We start from the raw sequence: 27,905 nt of genomic DNA on the forward strand, positions 1-27,905 counted from the left end.
TTAGGGTCACAGGTGAATGCTTTAAGGCTGCATAGAAAGCCTGACTTCCCTTAAAATTATATTAAAATGCAGTAATGAAATGTTTAACAAGGTGTCTTTTGTTATTCATAAATCTTGGTGGAATTCAATATTTTAGCAAATCAAATGATTAAATATCTTACGAATATTTTTGGAGACTAAGTATTATAAAACTAATGTATACATATTACCATCTTATTTTAGCATGCACTGTCTTTGAGATTGTGTTTTCACTTTAACAAAGTAATGTTTCTCAAAACCAGTCCTCATGGAGTCCCATATGGTCCACATATGGTCCAAAACTTTTGCTTTGATCAGTGTTAATAATCACTCTTTGCACACATGTATAATGCAATGGCATTCCTAATAGACATGTAGAGCATTCCCAATCCAAATAGTTACAGTTTCACTAAAATACACATTAGACCTGAATGGTAATTTTGAAGAGTATTATGGTTTCAGAATCATGGCTGTAGTTGCTTTATCATCATGATCAATTACTCATTATCTTTGTCCCAGAAAGTGACTACTAACTGACTAAAAATTATACACTGGTTACCATCACATTTTGTTTCACTTCCTGAGTGTGGTCTCTGATTTATTGAAGGTTTTGTATGGTCCTTGGTGGTGCCTCCAATTATTATTTCTTTAAAAATCTGAGTGTTTTTTTTTTTCTGGTTTGTAGAAATATCCTTGTGCAAATAACAAGCAACTTTTACAAAGATGAAAACACTCCCATGTGGACCTTTATGGATTTGTTTTTGCATTTCTTTTATCAGAGACATTTGGAAGAAATAAGCTCATATGGTTGTTTTTCTCAGGAGACTCTGGAACAGTACATTAATATTTTTAAAGAACACAAACTTGGACACTGTGGTCTCTGGCTCTTCATTTGCTAAAAGCAGGGCTGATTTTTGCCTTTTGGGGACTCTCCCCACCAGAATGACAATTTTGCCTCAGCATTCTGCTTGGGTGGGTTGAGATGACGGCAGAATAAACAACTGCATTTGTCTGTCATAGCTGTGCAGGATAAACCATCAAACAAATGTATGTGTCTCATTATTATTATTATTACTACTACTACTACTACAGATAATAGGATGTCTTATGGGTTTTAAATGTGTTTTTATTTGAAAATTATCTAGAATATTCATTCATCTTAATTAACTACTTTATGCAGAGGTTTCAAGCCTTTTCCAGGAAAACTCAGTGTAAGGTGAGAGAATTCACCCTGTATGGCCTGCCTCGAGGTTGCCAAGCTATCGTAGAGCACCATACACATTCATCCATGCCTAGAGGCAATTTAGCACATCTGCCTATTTGTGGACATTCAGAGGAAACTGGAGATCACAGAGGAAATGCATGTGAGCATAGGGAGAATGCAATACTCCACACAGACAGTAACCCAAGCTCAGGATTGAACCAGAAACCCAGGAGCTGTGAGGTGACAACGTTACCTGCTGTATACTTCAGTATTTAATTTCTCTTCAACAATATGCAGTTATTGGTGCTTGCACACATCACTTTTTCCTGTGTGCAATACTGGCTCTTGTGCAAAACCCCCTCCCCACAATGCATGCACATCTTTTAATTATTTCTATTTTCACTTAAATGTTATGTCCATTTTTATATTTAGGACTTTAAATCTTTTTTATTGCTATTCTGTGAAACATCTGTAGGGCTCCAGTGCTGAGAGACTTGTTTCTGGTTCTTATCTGTCCAACACATTTCATTGTAAGTTGACCATATGACCAATAAAACTGAACTGAACTGTGCCACCATAGTTGTAAAGTGTGTGTTATTGACAATGTACAGTTATAAAGTGTTCTGAAGATTTTGTCCTTCCTTATCAGAAAAAAAAACCTCCAGCATAAAACGAGTGAATATATTTTGATCAGAAAAATGCCTCTAGTATTTACACTAACTAAAGAAGCATGACTTTATGGATGTGCAAAACTGCACATGCGTACTGACCAGTAGGACAATTGTTCATTACTGGTATTTTCTTATCCAGTGTGATATCAAAAGCAGCCAGACACACAGCTTGTGAACAGGCAAGGCAGGCAATTGCTTGGGGCCCCTTGGAAATTCATTTTTCGTTGGTGTCAGATTATTTATAACACATTGGTGATGAGGGCGGCACGGTGGTGTAGTGGTTAGCGCTGTCGCCTCACAGCAAGAAGGTCCGGGTTCGAGCCCCGTGGCCGGCAAGGGCCTTTCTGTGCGGAGTTTGCATGTTCTCCCCGTGTCTGTGTGGGTTTCTTCCAGGTGCTCCGGTTTCCCCCACAGTCCAAAGACATGCAGGTTAGGTTAACTGGTGACTCTAAATTGACCGTAGGTGTGAATGTGAGTGTGAATGGTTGTCTGTGTCTATGTGTCAGCCCTGTGATGACCTGGCGACTTGTCCAGGGTGTACCCTGCCTTTCGCCCGTAGTCAGCTGGGATAGGCTCCAGCTTGCCTGCGCCCCTGTAGAAGGATAAAGCGGCTACAGATAATGAGATGAGATGAGATATTGGTGATGAACACTGGTCAGAAGGGCCCCCTGGAAATTTTTTGCGTGGGGCCACAACAGACTCTAGAATCGTCTCTGAAAGCAGCCTGAGGGGCAGCTGCCTTGCTCAAAGGCACTTCAGTCATTCCTGCCGGTTCAGGGAATCGAACTAATAACCTTTTGGTTCCAAAGCTGCTTCTTTAATCATTAGGACATGGTTTACCACGGGCTTTTGTGATTAAGCTTGAATTAATTTTTTTTTAAGGTGGGAAAAGGTAACATCCACGAGCGCAACAGTTTCCTTGAGGGTTAAGATGTATTCTTAGCAAAATCATGTAGGCCCCGCCCATTTCCCCTCCTCCTAGCGCTCATTGGCTGAGCCGCGTCGAAGGGGTGTGTCACTGCTGCTTACAGCAACTGAGAGAGAAGTGGGGCTGGAGCCTGTGCTGCGGTGGTGGAGGCTGAAACAGCGCTCCATGGGATTATCAGCTCTTCTCTCGGCTGCTCTGTAATGGCCTGCCTCGAGGTCGAAACTCCAACCGTCTGCAGGGGTAAAGTCCCAGCTGGGCAGCTTTTAGCTTGTTTTCCCACCAGGTATCACTGGTGAAGTCATGGTTTGTTCATGATTTTAATATTTAAGACATGAAACAAGAATTGAGTGTGTAGTAAACTGTTTAAGGTCTTTCTTGACAAATTGAGATCTTAATTATTATTATTATTATTATTATTATTATTGCTTTCTGTTCAGTACACGCTATAATTCTGTATAACTCTGTACAGATGTTATCTCCTGGTTTGATTGCACTCTGCTTTGAGGAATTCATTAATTTTTTTTTTCCATTTGCCTTTTTATTTCAGTAGTTTGTTTCATGGACTATGCATTCAAACATGAATGCTATTTTTTGCAGACTTTAGTTAATCTGATGCATGACAAAGTTTAGACAAAGAGAGAGAGAGAGTGAGTGAGTGTGTGTGTGTGTTTTGTTTGTTTGTTTCCATCATTACATCCAGCACAAGCTCTGCACATTATTTGTTTATATCGAGTCATGATCTCATTTAAACCCAGTTGCCTAAGCAGTAATTTGAAGAGCAGGGATTAGTTTAATTTATTGAGTTAATGTCAATACAGACTAGGGTAGTCAGTTTGTGTCCTGAACAAGTACGCACATATGCAGAATTGGCTCACTCTCCATAACAAGCCATTGGGCTTTATTTAGGTATGTGCACTGCAGCATCCAGTGGTTCAGCCTCTGAGACTGGATAAAGCAACTGGGGCCTAAGCAGAGGGAAGTGAATACCTTTTGTTTATAGAGAGTTGGAGAGTAGTTTTATATGGGCCAAATAAAGTTCATGTGACAGAATATCAGCAGAACATGAGCACGACACAACACAGGATATTTACCTCCCACATCTGTGTTCAGATAAAGCTGTCCTGCAAGACACATAGAATCAGTTTATATACTTCAGAAAGTGACCCAGTTATCCCAGTTAGGGGATGTGCTGTGAATAGTTTGACCATTTGTGATTACGTTTTTTGTACAACCTGGTATGGAGATATTATGGAAAACATGGACTTAGTGAGTGTTCTGAACTTTTGGTTGAAGGGATGGAGGATGCTGAGATTCAGAACAAGTACTCTTACTTGCAACTCCCTTCCCTTTAAAGCCTGAAGGGAGTGGGGCTCCGCACCGCCCCCAGATCTGCCATTTTTCCCAGGCCATGTTCTCACACTGCTTGGGTTTATTTTTGCCAGAGTGAGTCAGAGCCCTGCTCAGACATATTGGATGCTCTCTTGGGAGCCTAGCAGGCCATGCTGTGTTTGTCTCCTCTTGGACAGTCAGATCAGACTTTCCTTAATCAGCATGACAGCATGGCCATAAAAATGGGTGTAAGAACATCACCGCCGGATCATCCACCAGCACCTTCCTCTTCAAATAATTTTTTTAGCAGAAGAGCAATTTTATTTCATAATCAATAACAATCAGTCAAAAAAGGAACTTGCAAGCCATCAAATGCCAATACTGAGAGCAGTGGACATTTAATACATCACAGAGGGGAAAAAAAATGACCACGTAACACATACACATTTGTAGAAAAACAATTATGCACACTGTCCAGGAATTAAGGGCTTTTATAAGATGCTCTGTATTTTGTTCCTGTGCCTAGGGTTTCCTTTCTGATGTTCCTTAAAGGATCAGCTCCTACCTGTCCACTGCATGACTGAGTTTTCATGTTTTTACGGCCCAGCGCTTGCAAAGGACATACTGTTTAGGCAGATGTCTCTTTCCCATCTCAGTGTCTTAGTAACATATGTTTGCCATGTGTACATTATGAAGTCAGGCTCGCAATCCCTTTTCTTGACTGGCTCTTTAAATTCTCATCTCATTATCTCTAGCTGCTTTATCCTTCTACAGGGTCGCAGGCAAGCTGGAGCCTATCCCAGCTGACTACGGGCGAAAGGCGGGGTACACCCTGGACAAGTTGCCAGGTCATCACAGGGCTGACACATAGACACAGACAACCATTCACACTCACATTCACACCTACGGTCAATTTAGAGTCACCAGTTAACCTAACCTGCATGTCTTTGGACTGTGGGGGAAACCGGAGCACCCGGAGGAAACCCACGCGGACACGGGGAGAACATGCAAACTCCACACAGAAAGGCCCTCGGCGGCCACGGGGCTCGAACCCGGACCTTCTTGCTGATAGGCGACAGCACTAGCCACTACACCACCGTGCCGCCCGGCTCTTTAAATTATTTAGTATAAACAATACAAGTAAGAAAGTAGGGGGAAAACAAATGTAAATAGTTGTGGCTGTAGGTTACTTGCTTTGGAATAAGTGGATTAAAAGTGATGAATAATGTGCCAATTTTGGGTACATCAAGTTCATAGTTGATTTTGACATATCTGGGTAAAACTTAGTTGTATATAGCTGTAATTTAACTGTATGGTGTGTATTCCTCCCCAGTGCTGCAGCTGAGACTCCAGCAGAGACGCACTCGGGAACAGCTTGTAGACCAGGGCATTATGCCGCGTGAGTATGCACCCTGCCTTTTCTCAAAACAGGAAAGTAGAACTAAAGTCTAAATAAATCATTAATCTTTTACAAACTGAATAACGTGAACACTAAAGGAAAACATCAAGCATGTTAACTGAACAAAGATTATTTTATCTTGACAACCTATCACCCCAACCAGAGGGGTTATCAGTTCATCAGCAGAACTGATGACGCTACACCGACAAGTAGTTTACACATCATTAAGATCCTACCATATGTGTAGTCGTCTAAACTCACTGGCGACTCACATTTCAAAAGAGCTTGGAAGATTGGTACAGAAGATTTTTTTTTTTTTAAATCTCACATACATTTACTTTAAATGAAGTAGCAAGGCATCTGAGTTCATTCCTGATGCTTCCCAAGGCAGATGGATGCTTTTCTAGGTTTAGTTGCAGGAATGAAACAATATGTCTATGGTAGGGCTGAAACACAGTGTCGCCATCTGCATTTGTTTAGTGCTCCAAATATTCTTGTGTTTGAGTTGAAACCGGAAGTGGTCGTGTCTGAACAGGAAGCAATTTGCAGAACATAACATTATTCAGCTCCTGAACCAGATGCCCTGTGGAACTTTCCAGCAAGCTTTCTGTCTTTTCTATAAGGTGGCTGAGTAGGCAAGCAAACTGTGATTCAAAGCTGTAATGTCCAAAACTGTTATTAACAGTTGGCAACAATAGCCAGCTAATAATATTTGATCAGATTGAATTTAGTTTTAGGGTCTGATACATTCCAGAAAGATCAGAACATTTAGCTGGACACGCTATCAGAATCTACTACAAAGCTGGGATGCAGTGTTGCTTCTAGTCAAAATAAAGTCCTTTTAATATGTATTACCACTATATTATATAATGCATATGAATTTTCAGGAAGATTTTCTTTCAGTAATGATGCAGAAGGATCATTTCAGAATGATGGAAAATACATGCAATGACCATATAATTATAATTGAAATATATTGTAATTTTTTTTTTTTGAGACCTCAGCATAGAGATGCTGCACTGTGCACGGCATGCGTTCTGCATCAGTTATATGGAGCAGTTGCTCCAAAATCAAAATGTTTGTATAGCATTATGATAAAAAAAATATGGTTTTCATTTGCAGTTTACTAAGGCAGTGTGTTTAATTTGGTGCACTAGAACTTTTATGGAGTTTTATGGGCGTCACTATATGCAAATGAGCTGCGTCTGGAACACACTTTGCATTTTGTATGTGATCAATATACACATGAGTACAAAGAAAATCAGCCTTTCTGAAACCTTGTAAATTCAGCAGAAAATTATACTTTGGCTTACGCATATGTTTACATGCAACATTGATAAATAAGGCCCATTACTGGTATTTCAGTCAAATAATATATTCATATTCGGTTACAACCCTAGTCTATGAATATGTGCTGATAAAAAAGAAGAGAGAGGAAACAGTGGTGTGACTGATGACTGTCTGGCTCTATATGAGTTCACCCAGCTTTCCAATTACCAGTATTGTGAGTGGGCTTTCTCCTTGAAAGTAGCAATCTCATGCTGCTCTGCACTACTTTGCACACCAGATCTCCAGTGTATGATCAGACCAGAAAGAACAATACCGACTTACTCTTTAGGACTGTAGGATACCTCAAAGTGGAACTAGATTTGGGGTTTTTTTTTGTTTTTTTGCAGTTACAGTTGAGGTTGCAGAAATGGGTTTCTGAGAGGCATTGCTGGCTTAGTAGAATGAGTAATACAAAGCCACTAAACAGAGGATGAGTAAAGTTTATCTTGCTAAAGTAAAGGCTCAGCTCTCCTGTGATGAATGGATAAAACAGTCACTTCCTGTTCACCCCACAGGCAAATGCATGGTGAACAATCAGTTAACCAACCATATGGGAAAAAACATTCAACTAGACAACTTTCATCTTGCTCTGTCTAGCAGAATGTTGACTGGTTTCATTTCTGTAGATAAGCTCAATCTCTCAGGTCCCCATGGGAGATTGTTATAAACAGTGAAAATGCCCTGATTTTGACAGAATTGCCCTCCGAACCAACAGCAAGCAAGGAGAACAACCACTTTGCAGTGTGTAGCACAGATAATATGCTGTATGGAGATCTTCTGTAAGCATCTGGTACTTTTTTAGAATGACGTTTGATATATTTCTCTTTTCAGCACTGAAGACTCCTGCTGCCTTTCATGAACAGATACGAAGCCTTGAGAGAGCCAGGGTGAGTCACAGGCAAACCATGAATGACACAGCAATAATATAGCACTACAGCATTGAGAAAGTGAATGTCAATGATGTACATTTGGTTTGTTCATGTACAGTCAGATGAAGGCAAAGGAGTGGACTTAGAAGTCTGACCCTAGCATTTTCCTTTTTCTCTTACCTCACTATGGCCAGACTGAGAATTTCTTGAAGCACAAGATTAGCAGTAGACCTGAGCGTGCAGAGCTCGTCCGCATGCACATCCTCCAAGGTAACCACACTATCATCAGGGTTCTGTGATTTCTCTTCAGATAAAGAAAGAGCATGATTTTCTTAAACAAGAAACATATGTTGCATAGCCATGGTCTGCTTTATATTGACCAGATTTAATATTATGTTTTAGAGACTCAGGCAGAGCCCTCATTGCAGGCCACACAGATGAAGCTCAAAAGGGCTCGTCTGGCCGATGACCTCAATGAGAAGATTGCCCAGAGGCCTGGCCCAATGGAGTTGGTAGAGAAGAACATCCTGCCTGTCGACTCCAGTGTGAAGGAGGCCATCATTGGTAAGTTGAAGTATAATACAAGTGCAGGAGTCATTATGAAGTTTGTAGAACTAAACATATTATATAATATGGTGTTGTCTTTTGGCACAGAAAATGAGGTGAACTACCAAAAGACCCTGGATGTGTATAACTTTGATGAAGACAGCAGTGAAGCTTTGTCCCCAGAGAATCCGGCCAGTCAGGAATCTCAGTGCTCTGTCCCATCACCCAGAGATGCCAAGCTGCCTGAGAACTCCTCTGCTACACTGACCGCTGGCTCCAACATTCAGGTGAAATTCATTATTAATGCCCCAGGATAGATTGCTCACTTTGGTGTTTTCCACAAAGGAAATTAAACAAATGTTCCACAAAGACCACATTGTAAACTCAGGATAAGAGTGCTGATATGGAATTGACCACCAATTTGCCATATTGCTACTTTGAAAAGTTACATCCTGCTGTTTGAACCTATCCATTATTGCACTACAACTATTGCATCATATCTACTCTCTTTCTGGCTCCCATCCAGTCTGTGTTCTCTGCATTTCTTCATTGGATGGATTTTTGTAGATTCTCCTCCCTTGTGTTTGAAGTCATGTGGTTTGTGTCTGTCTTTATCTCAGCCCTGTCCACCTACGACCCACTGCTCAGAGTTAGTCAGTCAAACATCAGCAGAGGATCAGACAAACACTCAGCACATAACTCCTGCTCAGCCAGTCACCACCACTCTCCCCATCAAATCAGGTCTTACTCTTGTGAAGGTAAGCAAAATGCTGTGATGATCTCATTTCCTGCAAGTGTTTTTGTCTTCAGTCAGATGGCCAGTGACTCAACAAGGACTGCCTGTCAGCTGTAACCGATTGCCGAATTGTGTTGATAAAGAAAACAACATTAAATCATATTTAAGAATATGTGGGATTTATAAAAGAAATAGCTAGAACAAAGCAAACAGGAGAAATAATCCGACCAGACATCAGGCAAATTTGTTTTCTTGGGAAATGGCAGTTTTTCAAAAAATGATTTTGAATTTCTTCTCATTTTGTTCTTCAGCATTAAGGACAAGCGTCAAACAAATATAAATTAATACTCAAATCTGTTCAAATGTGTTTTTGTTAAAAAAAAAAGTAGTAATAAACAAGCCTTTCTTATCTCTTTGGGAGTTGTGAACCCTATGAACATGAACCCTATTTTGGTGATCTGATTAATTTGATCCTGCCTGCTACCTATGAAGCTATCTTTAAAAGTAGTCATAAAACATCCTGGGGAGGAACCAGTGGAATAGTGACAAACTTTCAGTCATAATAAGAATAACTTGACAGTGAGATTGTATCCCTGTCACCGGTACCTTATGTCAAACCAAAGGCTGAAGAGATTTATTAAATGACCTAACAGCAAAAGCAGCAGCTGTCGTCTGTCTTCAACTGGAGGTCAAATCAAACCCTGACTCTTATTACGCACTAAAATCCTGATGAAAGTACAATCCCACAAACTGAAAGCACGGCAATATGTTGTGCATTTATCATAATCTGTACCCTCAAAGCATGTTCCACATATTTGTCCCAAGAATTGTCCCTCCCGTTTAGGGAGGGTGGTTGGATCTGAGCATCTGTGCTTATATAAGCAAACCTGAAATGATGTTATTACAGCTCACTGGCTTTTAGCTCACTCCCTTAGATACCAGAGTCATTTTCATGTATATCCTGTAGCTGAATGTTTTGAAACAATAAGGGTCATGTCCTCCTCCAGGCATCCTGTTTCCCCATCCTGTCATTCTAGACAGATGTTGACTTACAGCCCTATATCTGTACATAATCATGAAATGGTCTCACCCAAATTTGCCAGTTGAGTCCTGCAGCTCTGTGTTTGTACTGACTGATACACAACCAATTCCAAAAGTATTGGAATGATAAGGTCAGGCCCCTTTTTTTTTTTTTGCTAGACACTGAAGATATTTGGGTTTGAGATCAAAAGATGCACATGAGAAAATATACCAGAATTTCACCTTTCATTTCCTAATATTTACATCTAGATGTGATAAACAACTTAGAACATGGTGCTTTTGGTGACAGACCACCCAATATTTAGGTGAACAAAATTATTGGAATAGATGGTCTTAAAATCAATAACAATATTTGATTGCATATTTCTTGCTTGCGATAACTGGATCAGATCAGTGACCCAGTGATATCACCAAACTGTTGCATTTTTCTTTTGTGATGCTTTTCCAGGCTTGAGTGCAGCTTCTTTCAGTTTTTGTTTGTTTTGGTTGGTGTCTCTCTTCGGTTTTCTCTTCAGGAGGTGAAATGCTGCTCAACTGAGTTAAGGTCTTATAATTTTTTTCACCAATCTAAAACCTTCCAGTTTCTCCCAGATGAGGTCCTTTGTTGTGCTGCAGTGTGTTTTGGGTTGTCGTCTTGCTGCATGACGAAGTTCCTCCCAATTAGATTGCATGCATCTCTCTGTAAATTGGCAGATAAAATGTTTCTGTCGACTTCTGAACTCCTTCTGCTGCTACCATCATGAGTTATATTATCAATAAAGATTAGTGAGCCTGTTCCAGAAGCAGCCATGCAAGCCCAAGCCATAATGGTGCCTCTTTCTGGTTTTTATGTTGGTTTATCTTATTTAACAGCAAATGCAGTCTTCACTGGTGAAACCCAGAGCTCAAACCAATAGTAGCCATTCAGAGTTATTAATTGTTTAAACAGTCAATCTAATAGGGCACACCTCAGCAACAAGAAACAGCTGTCGGTCAAATGTTTTGATCACAAAATGTGAGTTCAAACAAAAGGGGCCATTCTAAGTTGTTAAACACATTTAGATAGAAATATCAGAAAATGAAAGCTTAAATTGTCTATGAAAGCATCTTCTTCTTTTGGCTGCTCCCGATTAGGGGTCGCCACAACAGATCTTTCATCTCCATTGCTCCCTGTCTTCCGCATCCTTCTCCTACCACACCAGCCACTTTCATGTCCTCTCTCACCACATCCATGTATCTCCTCTTTGGCCTTCCTCGTTTTCGTGTGCCTGGCAGCTCCATTCTCAACATTCTCCTTCCAACATGTTCTGCATCTCTTCTCAGGATGTGCCCATACCATCTCAGTCTCATCTCTCTTAGCTTAATTCCCAAGCTCTCCACATGTGCTGTCCTCCTGATGTGCTCGTTCCTTATCCTGTCCAACCTTGTCACTCCCATCGCAAACCTTAACATCCTCAACTCCGCCACCCCCAACTTTGCCTCCTGTCTCTTCGTTAAGGGTACGGTCTCCAATCCATACATCATAGCTGGTCTCACTACTGTCTCACAAGCTGGTCTTTCACTTTTGCTGGGACTTTCCTATCACAAATGACTCCCGAAATCCTTCTCCAACTGCTCCACCCTGCCTGCACTCTCTTTCTCACCTCACTATTGCAGCCCCCATTTTCCTGCACAGTTGACCCCAGGTACTTGAATTCACCAACTTTCTTTGTCTACCCCTTGCATCTTCACTACACTCTCATCCCCATTCTCATTGATGCACATGTATTCTGTTTTGCTACTACTCACCTTCATTCCTCTTTGTTCCAATGCATACCTCCATCTCTCCAAACCCAACTCGACCTCCTTTCTACTTTCACCACATATCACAATATCCTCCGCAAACATCATGTTCCATGGTGACTCTTGCCTCACTTCATCCGTCAAGCTATCCATCACTATGGCAAACAAGAAAGGACTCAAAGCAGATCCTTGATGAAGTCCCAACTTCACCTTGAACCATTCAGTCGTTCCAACTGCACACCTCACTGCTGTTTCACTGTTCTCATACATGTCTTGCACCACTCTGATATACTTCTCATTCACTCCACACTTTCTCATACAATACCATAACTCATCTCTTGGCACTCTATCGTATGCCTTCTCCAGGTCTACAAACACACAATGTAGCTTTCTCTGGCCTTCCCTGTACTTCTCCATTAACATTCTTAAAGCAAAAATTGCATCCGACGTGCTCTTCCTTGGCATAAACCTGTACTGCTGTTCACAGATTGCTACCTCTCTTCTCAATCTCGCCTCCAATACCCTTTCCCATAGTTTCATGGTGTGGCTCATCAATTTTATCCCTCTGTAATTACTGCAGCTCTGTACATCTCCCTTATCCTTGTATATTGGGACTAGCACACACTCCATTCATTTGGCATTTTCTCATTCTCTAGGATCTTATTAAACAATCTCATTAGGAATTCCACAGCCATCTCACCCAAACATCTCCAAGCCTCAATCGGGATACAATCTGGTCCGACTGCTTTCCCAGTCTTCATTCTTTTCATGGCTGCCCTCACCTCATCCCAACTCTGCTTCCTGATTTGCTGTCTCCAATGAATCTGACCTTTTCTCTCTTGGATTCTCCTCATTTAATAAATCCTCAAAGTACTCTTTCCACCTTCTTAATACACTCTGTTTGTCAGCACATTTCTATTTCCATCTTTCATCACTCTTACCTGCTGTACATCCCTCGCTTCCGTTTCTCTGCCTAGTTAGTCTGTACAGGTCTTTCTCTCCTTCTTTGGTCTCCAGTCTTTTGTATAACTCCTGGTATGCATCTGCTTTTGCCTTTGCTACTGCTCTTTTTGCCTTCTGTCTTGTCTCTCTGTATAACCGCCTGCTTTCCTCATCTCTCTGATCATCCCAATTCTTCTTTGCTTGCCTCTTCTCTTTTATAATTTCCTGCACTTCTTTGTTCCACCACCATGTCTCCTTGTCTTCCTTCCTCTTTCCCGATGACCACCCTAGCACCTTCTTTGCTGCGTCTCTTACTAGTATAGCAGTAGTATCCCAATCTTCTGGCAGACTTCTATTACCACTCAATGCTCATCTCATTTCTTCCCTAAACACCTTCTGATGATCAATCTCTTTTAGTTTCCATCACTTAATCTTTGGCTCCATTATTTCACACTTCCTCTTTTTCACTTTCAAGCTCATCCTGCACGCGACCACTCGATGTTGTCTAGCCACACTCTCCCCTGCCATCACTTTACAGTCTCCAATCTCCTTCAGGTTACCCCTTCTGCAGAGTATGTAGTCCACCTGTGTAGATCTTCCTCCACTCTTAAACATCACCCTGTGCTGCTCTTTCTTCTCAACGTATGTATTAACTATTGCCAAATTCATCCTCTTTGAAAAATCAACCACCATTTGCCCTTCCACATTTCTCTCTCTTACACCATATCTGCCCATCACGCCCTCATCTCCTCTGTTTCCCTCGCCAACATGTCCGTTGAAATCTGCTCCTATCAGCACACACTCCTCCCTCTGTATACTTTCTACCACTTCATCCATCTTTTCCCAGAAAGACTCTTTCTCTTCATTCTCATATCCAACCTGTGGGGCATATGCACACACAACATTGATTACCACTCTTTGAATCTCCAACTTCATGCCTATCACTCTATCTGACACCCTCTTCACATCAATCACACTGTTGACCAACTCTCCCCTCAAAACAATACCAACGCCGTTTCCCTTTCCATCGACTCCATAATAAAACAACTTGCATCCACCTCCAATGTTCTTGGCCTTGCTTCCTTTCCACCTCGTCTCCTGCACACACAAAATGTCCAACTTCCTTCTTTCCATCATACCTGCTAACTCTCACTCTGCCAGTCAATGTTCCTACCCTCAATTCTAAGCTCCTTCCCTTCCATCTTTCATGCTCTCTCCTAACACGCCTCCCCCCCCCCTTTCTCCTTCTCCGTTTTGATGCAACAGTAGCATACTTTCCACCGGCACCCTGTTGACCAACAGTACCGGAGGCAGTTGTTGTTAATCTGGGCCCCAACCGATCCAGTATGATGTTTCTCTTTTCAATCCGCATGTTAGATTTGGCATGGTTTTACGCCGGATGCCTTTCCTGACGCAACCCTGTCCAATTTATCCGGGCTTGGGACTGGCACCAAGAGTACGCTTGTACACCCCCAGTGGCTGGATTTCTATGAAAGTATCTATTGTCTTATCTATATCTGTCTTCAGTGTAAAGCAACAACAAAAGAATTAGACTTGCTGTTCCAATACATTCAGAGAGAACTGTATATATTTCCAGGTGTGAGCCTCCCTCATGCTAACCTTTGTTTCCTTTTCCCCTGTTTTAGCAAAGTCAACCCAAGCTTCCCAGTGAAAAAAGCCGCAGCAAAAAGAGCAAAGAACCCAAGCCAAGGATAAAGAAGCTCAAATACCACCTGTATATCCCACCAGACCAAAAACAGGAGCCCAGTGAGGCCCCTATGGACTCGGCCTATGCCCGATTGCTTCAGCAGCAGCAGCAGTTTCTACACCTGCAGATCCTTACCCAGCAACAACAGCATTACAACTACCAGGCCATTCTACCTGCATCTGCATCTCTCAGGTGTGTGCTTACAGAATCCTTTATAAAACATATGCCTTATTGAAATTTATCTTAAAGGAGTATATAACAACTGTTCGATGTTCCTATAGAGAAATGCAGTGACCATACCTGTTCAGCACAGAAAATGTTTTTTAGCAGAAAAAAATGAAACAAATGTCCCCAGCTATAAGTGTGGATGGAGTCAAAGAGTTGGAAAGTGAAAGATGAGAATACAAAAAATGCCAAGAAATTAAATGTAATAAAGTAGCAGTGACTGTAAGGCTACGTTTACATTACGTCGAATCAGCAGGTCATCAGATTAACGTTCTTAAAACGATTCGCGTTTACACTAAAACCGTTAGCCGTGCACACAGCAACACCAATACACGGATACGCTCGACTCCGCAGGCATCCTGCGCTCCAAATCACTCCGCCCTGAACAGCGAGTGCCCTCTGGAGGGTGCGCACTCCGGCCTTGCGCAGCTCACACAGCGCGCGAGTGAAGTGCACAAGCCACGATTCGGGACTGAGCCGCTGTGTGTGTGATCCCAGCGCATATCACTTACTACTTGCAAGTGGAAGGCTGGCAAGCCTGAAGACAATCATAACTACACAATGGGCAGTATTTGCATCAGTATTTGCAGTATTTTCATACTTTTATACTCTTTAATGAAAGGTGATACAAGGCGGAAGTCCGCGCCGTTTTTCAGCAGTCGCGTCACATGACCAACGCCAGCGAATCAGGAAGGTGGATGTCACAGTGACGTTGTCCAATGAGGACGCCAGCTAGAGCTCAGCACAGCGTATTCGCGTATCTCAATGTTTACACAGCACCGGACCAGATACGATCTAGATTGAATACGTGGACGCTGGCGGATTCCCGTTTCCCGGCTTTTCCAGGTGGTTTAATGTAAACGGACAGTGCATCCGCGAAGAAAACGAGACAGATACGGTCTAATGTAAACGTAGCCTGAGGTGACTGCTAAAAGAGAAGCACCTTTCAAGATGTAAAGAGGTGGTGATTGTGAGCAACATACAAGCTTTTCTTCTTTACACAAGTACATCAGTCAGTCACCAGTTAAAGTGACTAATGCCCCATTAGGCGACTTATTTTAGATTTTTTGGATCACGGATCCGCCGATGGCAGTTAAATACTACCGCTAGAAAAATAAAAAGTCTGTGCATATTTTTATTTTAACCGCCGAAACATACAAAAAGAAATGTAAAAAAAAAAAATAGTCACCATATTTTTCTTGTAACAGCACTGTATCCCTGGTACTAGGTCATATTTCTTTAAGTAAAAAGTATTAGAATCGCAAATACAAATGACAGTGTGTGTTGTATATATCCACTTCTGCCGAGTCTGAAAATTAAACTATTTACGACATTGAGTATTCACTTGAATGTTTTTATGGTATTTACGACGGCTTTATGACAGTGTCAGCCTCGTGCTGACCATGGCTGATGCTGACAGCATGGATTCCGAGCTATCGCCTCAACTGTACGTAAGCATAAAGTGTGGTAAAGAAAAGTCTTTTCACTGTCTCACTAACCAAAGCGTGGGCGATTTCATCTCTCAAGCGTTGAAAGTAAACAGTGAAAAGATCAAAACGATCTTTGGTTCTCAGAAAGAAGGTGGTGATGTAACAAGCGCGATGCCGAATATGCCTGCTATAACGTTAGTTCGCGATTTTGGCTGCAAGTATCTGACTGTGGAATTAGAAGAGGATGGTGCCGCAGAGAGTCCTATCGAATCAAGTAGCACGAACGTATCAGCCTTCGATGTGCTCATGAGAGCTCAACGGTCATATAACCACATACCTTCAGAGAAGTAAGTACTGGAATGCTAGTCCGTGTTATAAACTTATACACAATAACACACTGTGTGTGTGTGTGTGTGTGTGTGTGTATATCAGTGGCGGCTGGTAGTCTTTCAAACGGGAGGCTGGTTGGTTACGATATTTCCAGATTTTAAAAGAAAAAACACATCAATTTTGCCCATACTCTTGCCTCTGATCTGGCTGATTGTTGGTAGGGTCACAAACTGTGAAATAACAGGTTCTTTTGCCCCATTAGCCTACTGTCCAATATACATGATGGTGGTGTTGGGGGGGTATATTTTAACATTTTATATTTTAAAATTGTGGCATGTTGTTTAAAAATTGATCATTATTGAAAGCAGCTCTTTGTCAGGAACCTCAGCAGTAACAGCAGAGTGTTCTGGAATAGGCACAAGCACTGACCTTGGGGAGCCAAACATAGTGCTGGGTGCCACACATTTCATTCAATGACACTTTCCCTATATTTTACTTATTTTGACTGAGAAATGTTTTATTGACAATTTTGATAACCCTTCACTTTTAATCCAGGTCTGTAGTGTGAAATGTTCTCGGCTGTGTTTTTGTTTAAAAATGTTTTCCAAATTGTAGCTGTGTTTAATTCATATCCAGAAAAATATATATTCCAATATAATATACTCAGCATAAACATTTTAAATAGATTCTTTATTTTTGGTCCATCCATGACATATTACTAAAGTAGCCTATTTACTGTTGTTGATGTGGGTCACTTGCTGTTAGCCAATTCACTTTCTCGTACCAGGAGAGCTGAAAGGAACGAGTATTATTCCCTACCTTTTTCATCAAGTCAATTTGAGGCGTTGGTCTACCCTGCTCTTTAATTTTAATTTTTTCGAAAGGAAGACTGGCAAATGGCTTCGCCAAAATTAAATCAGCAATGCTTGGCATCCGTGCGCAGCTTTCTTGCTAGCTGACTAGCCCCCTCAAGTTCAAGTTCAGTCACTCAAATAAACGAAATTTCTGGAACTAAGATAGCAAACTTGACAACACTATATTTACACTTTATTTACAGTGAAAATATATACAAACTAAAAAGGCTGGTAGAAACCGTATGTAATGAATGAAATCGAAATGTAAGCTGATCTCTTACAATACACCACAGCACTTGCGAATCCGCATGGGACTGAACTGAAATTCACCGCTGCCTGTCTATATTTGAAACGAGCTGTCAATCAAAGAAAATATCCGGCCGCTTTCACCAATCACCAGTCTCTTCGCGGAAAGCTTTGCCATGTCCTGACCACTGTGAGGCTCGGAGTCCGTGGGCGGGCATTTTCGCAGTATTTGTCCAATAACCGTCTTGTATTTTGATATTGAAAAGCGCATAGCTCCCAAATGCCATTGAAGTCCACTGAGGCTGGGCTGCATCGCGCTGTCACGAGGGGGAAAAACTCACGCACACATTAGGCGAACTGGGGAAAGTTATAACGGAATGATTTCGCACTGTAGTTGGGTTGAGCACATATATTTCTATGATTCTGGATCTGAAATAGCAATGTTATAAGGTCGGCTATAACATAAGCCTAGCGCAATTCATCCTACACGACGTTCGTCATTTTTAAAGGAGGCTGAGCTTCCCTCGTTGTCTTAGAGCAATCGCCCGTGGTATGTATGTATGTATGTATGTATGTAAAGTGTGTCTCTTGAATTTAAATTATTTTATCATCTTAATCCGACATGGAAATTTTGTCATGCCAAAAAAAAAAAAATTGGACACGGACACTTTTATTTCGACTGACATCATCAAAAATATGTTGAAAAAATCTGTGAACCTAAAGATAAAAAATGGGTGGCCTTCGGTGCAGCATGGTGCACCTTCATATCATTCAGGTGACTAGGGTTTTAAACCTCATCATTATCTCTAGCCGCTTTATCCTGTTCTACAGGGTCGCAGGCAAGCTGGAGCCTTTCCCAGTTGACTACGGGCGAAAGGCGGGGTACACCCTGGACAAGTCGCCAGGTCATCACAGGGCTGACACATAGACACAAACAACCATTCACACTCACATTCACACCTACGGTCAATTTAGAGTCACCAGTTAACCTAACCTGCATGTCTTTGGACTGTGGGGGAAACCGGAGCACCCGGAGGAAACCCACGTGGACACGGGGAGAACATGCAAACTCCGCACAGAAAGGCCCTTGCCGGCCATGGGGCTCGAACCCGGACCTTCTTGCTTTGAGGCGACAGCGCTAACCACTACACCACCGTGCCGCCCGCAGCTTATTTGTATTATCAGAATATACTGCCGATTAAATAATTGCAATTAAAACATTAATTTGATACTGGAATTCCATGGCATGATATTGGCCAAATGAAAGTGGTACATATGAGTAAGAATTGGACTGTCATTAATTTGTTACCTGGCTGTCCAGCATTGTGACACAAATGCAAGTCTGGTGTCATGTGGTTGAACACCACTGATCTGGTCACCCTATTCCACATTTGCCACATTAAAGGAAAACTGTGGGATTTTTTTTTTAACCTGGGCCCTATTTTCCCATATCCCCAATATTCCCAAATATTTACTAGGGACAAAATTGATTGAAATTGGTCCAGTATTGATTTAGAATGCTATAACTGGCAACCACAAATGGCTATACAATGTAATTTTACAGAGGAATCATCCACATCAAAGTAAATGCCACTTGTTTTCTTTCGTAAAGATCAGAAATCAGCCCCTGTGCAATAATCAACTACAGGCACTGGGAGTAGAAAAAGGTCAACGTGTGTAGAAACAGTCATTTTCTGCAGTTATTGAGGTAAACACACACAGGTGTATCTCTGTAGGGATCCTTTTCATGCTGTCAGACACTTATAATAACATACACTGAGTCTATACTGAGTCTGTCAGTAGCGAAAATAAGCAGTTTACTTTGATGCGGATGCTTTCCCAAAAGAATTATGTTGTATATTTGTTTTGCGGTTGCCGGCTATAGCGTTCTAAATCAATACTGGACCAATTTCTATCATTTTTGTCCCTAGAATATATTTGGACTCCTAGAGATGGGGAAAATGAAGCCCAGATTTTTAAAAAATCCAGGCGCTTTCCTTTAAGTGAGGCTAGGAGCAGAATGGCTAACAATGGAAGAAAGTGCAATGTTTAACTTTCACCTCTTGCACAATGCCAAGTTGCTCAGGCAAAATGCCAAGTGGTGATAGCTTTGATTCAGTATTAATAATTTTAACATTATTACCAACATCAATTAGTTGGATCTCTAATCTTTCAGATCATCTCAACTGGCCGTTCAACTCCTACAATGTTGGCATTAAGGATCTTAGATTGATTACACAGGCTGGAATGCAAACACTGCTAGTTTGAATAACTGTCTCTGAATGGCATAACTTCATGTATTAATCTGGCCTTAGAGAACTTGTCTAAGTACAGCACTTCCTCACATTCTTTTGCTCCCTGACCCATGTTTATGCCAGACAAACTACTGCTGTCAATGCCTGAAACTTGCTTGTTTATTGTGAATAATGAGAACACAGGAAGTTCTGTTTAAATCAACCTCCTGGCATTCACGCATTTCTCTCCTGTGTGTATGACAGGCCTTTGCCTAAGGTTCAGACCAGCTGTCCTAACGTGGCCATGGGAAACAGCCAAGCTCCACTTGTAGTGTCCCTGCCCAGTGCTACCCCTGGACTCGGCACCAACAGCATGAACAACCGCAAGTCTGGCCCTCTGCCTGCTAACTTGGATGAAATGAAGGTGTGTCATATAGCATAGAACATCTGCCATGATAGAAAGGCTTCTGCGTGATGTACAGAGGTGCTTTCTTACAAGCAATATTTTTTGGAGGTGATAGAGAAGAACTAAACAAAGCAATTGACTCAACAGTTTGCTCTATTGAATGTTAAAGGAAAATGAACACTTGAAACGTAACCATCAATCCAGTTTTGGAACAGAATAATTCGTTTTGATATTTCCATTACTAGTTAATAATGTTTTTACATTCTTTCTAGCTACTGTCTGTCTGTGTAGAGCGTTATCTAGTTACCATCCACGTTTTATTAGGAACACCTGTATACCTGCACATTCACGCAATTCCCTAATCAGCCAATCATGTGGCAGCAGTGCAATGCAAACAATCATGCAGATACAAGTCAAGGACTTCAGTAAATGTTTACATCAAACATCAGAATGGGGGAAATGGTGTGTTTTCTGTGACTTTTTATCTGTGGCATGGTGGTTGGTACCAGATGGGCTGGTTTGAGTATTTCAGAAACTGCTGATTTCGTGGTAATCTCACACACACAGCAGTCTCTAGAGTTTAGACAGACTGGTGCAAAAAACCAAACACATCCTGTGAACAGAGGGTCTGCAGGCTGAAACATCTTGTTGATGAGAGATCAGGAGAGAATGACCAGACTGATTTGAGCTGACCGCATGTTGATGGTAACTCAAATAATCACTCTTTACAACTGTGGTGAGCAGAAAAGCATCTCTGCACACACAACACGTCAAACCTTTTAGTGGATGGGCTACAACAGAAGAAGACAACATCAGGTTCCACTCCAGACATCCAACAACAGGAATCTGAGGCTATCATGAGCACAGACTCCCTTTTTTGACTCAACATCATATTTAATGAAGCCATTTTATTTGTTTTGCTCTGACCAGTTTAGAAATGTTTAACTGGAGTTGGAACACAAAAGCAGGAATGTTAAAATACTGGTTCTGCTCAGATATATTTTTTTTAAATCTTTTTTTTTTTTTTTTCCCCCATTTTTTGAGCCCTCTTAACAATGAGAATCTATAGACCCCTTTCACTGATGTCACCCGAAACCGGAAGTAAACAGACCCTGCGCCATTTTGGAAGACCAACAAACTCGTGATAAGGGGATAATAACGGCAGCGGTATGTGAACCCACGAGAATAAAGTGGAGTGGCAAACGACTTAAACAAACAAATCTGAGCTGTTTTATTTATGATTTATTGGCCCAACAGTAGACTTGAAAGAAACCTGTGTGAGACTTGGCAAAAAACTGTGGATATAATGGATAAGTCTGTGCATGATCTGCGGACACTTTGAGGTAAGCAAACGCAAGAAATTCAGATTTAAAACATGCTAAAGTGGCCCCAAGTTGATAACTGTATGAGGAGCAAGCCTCCCAGACTTCTACAATTTAATAATAATAATAATAATAATAATAATTTAGGATGGTTTGGGGCTTGCTCGCTGCTGCCAGGTTGGTTGTTGAGTAGCCTGGCTGTTCTTTTTTTTTTTTTTTCCTTGCGTGTGGTATCATTGTTGACACGAGGTTGTTTTTTGAACATGCCAATGCGGACACGATTTCCCCTGATGAGTTATGACTTCAGACGCGGTGCGTGTGTGGAGTCCGCGTGATATGTGCGTAAGATAGGCTTCTCATGTGTTTGGAGATCCGCGCTCCGAGACAAGCGCAAGCACACACACCCCCAAGGGAAAAAAAAGGGACCCCCCAAAAATATCGGCATAGTTCGAACACTGAGTGTAGGCACTGGGTGTAAACAACAAATAGTTTACAATGTCTGGGTAGCAAACAGATGGCAGAATTGGTGTCAGGTCCTCCTTATGTTTCCATTCTCCCTTGCCGCGAGTCTTATCATATGGGTCAAACCCATCAATCACAGCCAGTTTCTCCACGTACCGTGCCCTTTCTGCAGCTGGTAATGTACTCACATAACCAGAATTATCATCCATCGTGTCACTTTACTCTCGCTCGTACTTTGTTTTATATTGTGAGTGCGTGTACTTGGTCTTCCAATATGGCACCTAACAAAATCTCGCGGCACGGTGACGTCGTGTGAAAGGGGTCTATATAGGGATAACACTTCTTATGTGCGTGTGTTGAGTGGTAGCTGATAGTGCATACAGTAGCAGTCAAAAGTTTGGACACCCCTACTCATTCATAGTTTTTTTTTTTTTTCTGTATTTTGACCATTTTCTACATTGTAGAACAACACTGAAGTCATCAAACTATGAAATAATATATGGAACATATATGAAATCATTGGTAAACAAAATTTGTTAAAAGCAAAATGTTTCATATTTTAGATTCTTCAGCGGAGCCACCGTTTACTTTGACGTTTTCCACACTTGGCATTATCTTAACCAGCTTCATGAGGTAGTCACCTGGAATGCTTTTCAATTAACAGGTGTGCCTCGTCAAAAGTTAATTAGTGGATGAGTTTTTGCCTTCTTAATATGTTTGAGATCAAACAGTAAATCTCATCTCTAGCCGCTTTATCCTGTTCTACAGGGTCACAGGCAAGCTGGAGCCTATCCCAGCTGACTACGGGCAAAAGGCGGGGTACACCCTGGACAAGTCGCCAGGTCATCACAGGGCTGACACATAGACACAGACAACCATTCACACCTACGGTCAATTTAGAGTCGCCAGTTAACCTAATTTTCATGTATTTGGACTGTGGGGGAAACCGGAGCACCTGGAGGAAACCCACGCGGACAACATGCAAAGTCTGCACAGAAAGGCCCTCGCCGGCCACGGGGCTCGAACCTGGACCTTCTTGCTGTGAGGTGACAGCGCTAACCACTACACCACCATGCCGCCTCAAGCAGTAAATAGTAAATAATACAGTAAATAGCCCTATTCCATAACTGTAGTAATCCATATTATGTCAAGAACCACTCAACTAAGTAAAGAAAAATGACATCCATCATTACTTTAAGACGTGCCTTTTAATTCATAAAAATACAGAAAAACCATTGAATCAGAAGGCGTGTCCAAACTTCTTACTGGTGCTGTACGTTGTGAGTGGCAGCTGATTGTGTGTATTTCTTTAGAATGCACTAATTTGCTTGCATCTATCAATCCTAATGTAGCATAATTGTTTATTTGCTTAACAGAGATAGTTTTCCTGATTAGTCTCTGTCTTCATCCCTACTACCGACCTTGTGTTTATTCATCCATATTCAAAATTAAAATCGTTTACAGGTGATGGAGTTTTTAATTTATCCCCTCTGCTATACTTGGTGATTTGATTTGACTGCAAGCCCCTCAGAGGGGAGGATGTCTTTTTTGCATGTTTTGTTTATTTATTTATTTATTTAACAAGGAAACTCATAATTTCCCAATGGGATAAATAAAGTTGCACTGCAGTAGAAATTTAGATGTTTTGCACATCATATTAATTAAAATTCTGATTTAAATTGAATTATTTATCTGGAAAAATATGACAGTTGTATATTCAAGAGCATATATTAAAAAAGACAGTAAATTAGATTAGTATCAACTTTGTACCATTCTTCAATCAGGTGTTTTACACCAATTATTATCCAAAACAGTATTGAGGCATCTCATTCATGCATGTCTTTAATTGTGTCTTATGTTCTTGCAGGTGGCTGAACTTAAAATCGAGCTGAAGCTACGTGGTCTCCCTGTATCTGGCACTAAATTAGACCTCATAGAGAGGCTCAAGCCCTACCAGGAGAGCTACAAGGTCAACAGCACTCAACAGACTGAGACCAATGGCATCATTGCTCCACTGGCCAGTCAAAAGACAGAAAGCATAAGCATGAGTCCCCCAGTGTCTCCTGTGCACTCAGAGGTTTCCACTGGGAGTATGGAGGAGACCAGTGACAGCAAAATGTTGGTTGCCACATCTCCATCCATCATGAAAACAGAGGATACATCAGTGGAAGTAGCAGTACCTGATAAAGATCAGAGCTTATACGAGAAGGAGCGTCAGATAGAGGAGCTGATTCGCAAGCTGGAGCAGGAGCAGCGTCTGGTGGAGGAGCTCAAGATGCAGCTAGAGGTGGAAAAGAGGAATCAACAGGGAGCGACGCAGCAGCAGGGTGAGCTTGAAACCAGGATAAAAGAGGAGCATGATGCCTTCTCCAGCTGTAACTCCACTCTGGAAAAGGAAGAGTCCCAGGGGCAGGCACAGAAGTTCTACATTGCTACACAAGGAGTGCAGGCCTCCCAGACCATCCTCAGCACTCAACCAGAGCAACATACCCTTCCCATCACCATCCATATTCCACAGGTCCCGCCTGCTTCATGCGTACTTAACTGTTACTTAACTGGTCCATCATTCTCCATCCTAATTTTGGCTTATCTGTACAGACACGGCCGGTTCTCCAAACCACAGAGTCTGTCTTGGCTCAAACAGAGAGTGCAGCATTTCAGCAGCACAAAAATCTGACACAGGCTGCACCTCAAGTAAGTACCAAGAATTTTACCCATTCCATTGAATATTTAGATTGGTTTGGTTTATTTATTTGTTGACATTTTATTTCCTGGAATCAGTCTACTGTGTCTATCTTTAAACCAACACTTCAATAAAACAACCTGTTGTCATTTTTTTTACTGACCTATTATTACATTCCGTTCCACTTCGCTTCATAAATCCACTTGAGTATGTTCTCATAATGACATGCCTGCTTCAGTTTCTCAGTGACTGGGCTTGGAATGTTCTTTTCCTGGGCCCAGATTGTGTTCTCCCACTTATCTCCCTTATTGCCAAAGCAATGACAACTAAGGTCAGCTGATTAATTCCTCTCTTAATAGCATCAAAGCACTGGCTGCAGTCAGGCATGGGAACTGGAGCAGGTGCCAAGTGATGAATAGGCAGTGCACATGCTGACACTTGAGCTCTGCTTGCATGCCAGGCACATACACAAATGCACAGTGACTGAGTTCTAACAATCCTCACTAGCAATGTGTTTGGTCCCCACAGATAATGTCGGTGTGCAACAGCTCTGGCTCAGGCATCCAGCTGGGGCAGAAGCAGGAGCAGCAAAGATCTGAAGTGGCTGAGTCATGCTCACCTAGACACAGTCCTCCAAATGGATTCACCACTAAAGTAAGCCTGTGGGGTGTTTTTCATATAAGCTATGCCCTGTGACTTTTCCCCCCAGATTCCTGTTCTAAGATTACCTGGGTCTGTCTATATAACTGAATTTATGTAAAATCTCTTGGTCTGAGATGAATGGTATACATGGGCCATTGTTTGGGGCTTCTTACCAGAAACCTTGAAGTTTGTGGGTTTAATGTCTGCTGAATTATGATTTTTTTTTTTTCCCCCTTGAACTTAATGGCAGGACTGTTGATTGCTATGGAAAATGAAATGTACCATTTCTTATTGTATCTTATTTCTTTTCTGTTTTTCCACATTAGTCAACCTCCCCTTGCCACCCCAGCTACATCCATCCACCATCTCCATTCAACAGTCATCACAGCCCCAAGAACAAAGACCCTCCTCGATATGAGGAGGCTGTCAAACAGACTAGGGCACTTCAGGCTACTATGCAGGTAAAGTGCAGTTTTTCTGCCTGGATATTGGGCAATGGGCCTCATTTATCAAGCTGGATACAAATGGATGTACGTGTAAAATGGTTGTATGAGTGTTTACAAAAAAATTGAAATCTCAGCAATTCTGAAAAACTTTCGTATCCTACACCTGCTTCTGAGCATGTGCAAATTTGCAGATAAGAAGAATAACGAATGTCAATCTTGACTGATCAAGTTCTAATCTTATAATTTGCGACGAGTTCCTTCATTCTTTTATTACACTGTCAAGTTGAAATTGCTTATTTCAAATACACACACACACACACACACACACACACACACACACACACACACACACACACACACAATATTTTTAAACCTTCATATAAGCATCTCTGCATGCACAAAACAAACTTTGAGGTGGATGAGCTACAATAGTAGAAAACCACATCAGGTTCCACTCCCATCAGCCATGTGCATGTGTGTGTACGGTATGTATATGTTTGTGCAGCACGGTGGTGTAGTGGTTAGCGCTGTCGCCTCACAGCAAGAAGGTCCGGGTTCGAGCCCCGTGGCTGGCGAGGGCCTTTCTGTGCGGAGTTTGCATGTTGTCCGCATGGGTTTCCTCCGGGTGCTCCGGTTTCCCCCACAGTCCAAAGACATGCAGGTTAGGTTAACTGGTGACTCTAAAGTGAGTGTGAATGGTTGTTTGTCTCCATGTGTCAGCCTTGTGATGACCTGGCGCCTTGTCCAGGGTGTACCCTGCCTTTTGCCTGTAGTCAGCTGGGATAGGCTCCAGCTTGCCTGCGACCCTGTAGAACAGGATAAAGTGGCTAGAGATAATGAGATGATATATCAGTACCAGTCAAAAGTTTGGACACACCTTCAAATTTTTTTTTTCTTTATTTTTATTAATTAAAAAGACACTTCAAGTCTTAAAGTAATGATGAATGTAATTTCTCTTTAGTTAGTTGAGGGCTATTTACTGTATTTTTATTATTTACTATTTGATCTCAAACACATTACAAAGGGGCAAGAAATTCTGATAATTAACTTTTGACAACGCCCACCTGTTAATTGAAAAGCATTCCAGGTGACTACCTCAAGATAATGCCAGTAGTGTGCAAAGCGTCATCAAAGTAAACGGTGGCTACTTTGAAGACTCTAAAATATGAAACATGTTTAGTTTTTTTTTAACACTTTTTTTTTTTGTTTACCACATAATTCCACATATGTTCCATATGTTATTTCATAGTTTTGATGTCTTCAGTGTTGTTCTACAATGTAGAAAATAGTCACAATACAGAAGAAAAACATTTTAATTAGGAGGTGTGCCCAGACTTTTGATTGGTTATGTATGTATGCATGCAGACACTGACTCAGGGATTCAGATGCAAGAAAGAAGTACTTTTTATTCAATTAAGGGTTGGGGAATTGCAGGGCTGTGAGGTGGTGTGGTGCAGGCATGTTGGGGGGTGAGAGCTGGTTGGGCAGGCACTGTTAGAAGGCTGCAGAGAGCCCCAGCGGAGTGCGTGGTTTCAGTTCTCAGTAGAAGTGGGTGGGAATTCCCAGGGTGGTCTTCGGCAAGGTCTTCGGTTGCGATGGATTTCTTCATCTTCATCATTGGCCAAACTGCCTGAGAGAGGGAGGAGAAAGCAGCATGAGCTGCAGAGCTGTGCCAAAACTCAACTAACTCTTGTGGATGGATGCTTTCTTATATTCTCCTGTGGGAAGCTTGAGGGTGAAGAGAGGTGCCTCTTCAGAAGCGCCAGCTGAGGTTGCTTTTGCAGCTCCGCCCTGCAGATATGCTCCGCTCAGCTCTTCAAAACAGTGGTGCTGAAAGGGTGCTGCTTGTTCAGCACTCGGTGAGATGAGGAGCGAAACAGAGGGCACATGAGGCACCACTGTCACTGATGTATAGTATTGTGCAAAAGTCTTAGGCACATGTAAAAATAGCTTTAAAATAATGAAATTAAATGTTTCAATACTAAAAAAAATACTATACACAGCAGTAAGCCATAATAAATGAAACAAAGCCAATATTTGGTGTGAGACAACCCTTTGCTTTAAAAAAAAATAGTCTCGGGTACAATGAGTACAGTTTTATAAGGAAATGAGTTGTAGGTTATACTGAGCATCTTGTAGAACCA

General features: G+C 41.6%; 1 protein-coding gene across 3 annotated transcripts in view; it reads left to right on the top strand.

The window, feature by feature from the left end:
- Positions 1-2,961: 2,961 nt before the first annotated feature.
- The window catches only part of mrtfbb (myocardin related transcription factor Bb), a 31,218-nt gene continuing 6,274 nt past the window's right edge, over positions 2,962-27,905 (top strand). The window contains exons 1-13 of one of the 3 annotated variants that reach the window (XM_060943132.1): positions 2,962-3,061; positions 5,484-5,549; positions 7,710-7,765; positions 7,942-8,017; positions 8,150-8,311; positions 8,402-8,580; positions 8,914-9,051; positions 14,420-14,673; positions 20,065-20,224; positions 23,858-24,508; positions 24,589-24,684; positions 25,202-25,327; positions 25,642-25,776. In XM_060943132.1, coding sequence (XP_060799115.1) covers positions 3,022-3,061; positions 5,484-5,549; positions 7,710-7,765; positions 7,942-8,017; positions 8,150-8,311; positions 8,402-8,580; positions 8,914-9,051; positions 14,420-14,673; positions 20,065-20,224; positions 23,858-24,508; positions 24,589-24,684; positions 25,202-25,327; positions 25,642-25,776 — 2,139 coding nt within the window. In that variant the 5' untranslated portion in view covers positions 2,962-3,021. Of the gene's footprint in view, positions 3,125-5,483; positions 5,550-7,709; positions 7,766-7,941; positions 8,018-8,149; positions 8,312-8,401; positions 8,581-8,913; positions 9,052-14,419; positions 14,674-20,064; positions 20,225-23,857; positions 24,509-24,588; positions 24,685-25,201; positions 25,328-25,641; positions 25,777-27,905 lie in introns of all 3 variants that reach the window. The other 2 variants (XM_060943133.1, XM_060943134.1) reach the window with 2 other exon arrangements.

Source organism: Neoarius graeffei, chromosome 16 (genome assembly GCF_027579695.1).
Source record: "Neoarius graeffei isolate fNeoGra1 chromosome 16, fNeoGra1.pri, whole genome shotgun sequence".
Lineage (NCBI taxonomy): Eukaryota > Metazoa > Chordata > Actinopteri > Siluriformes > Ariidae > Neoarius > Neoarius graeffei.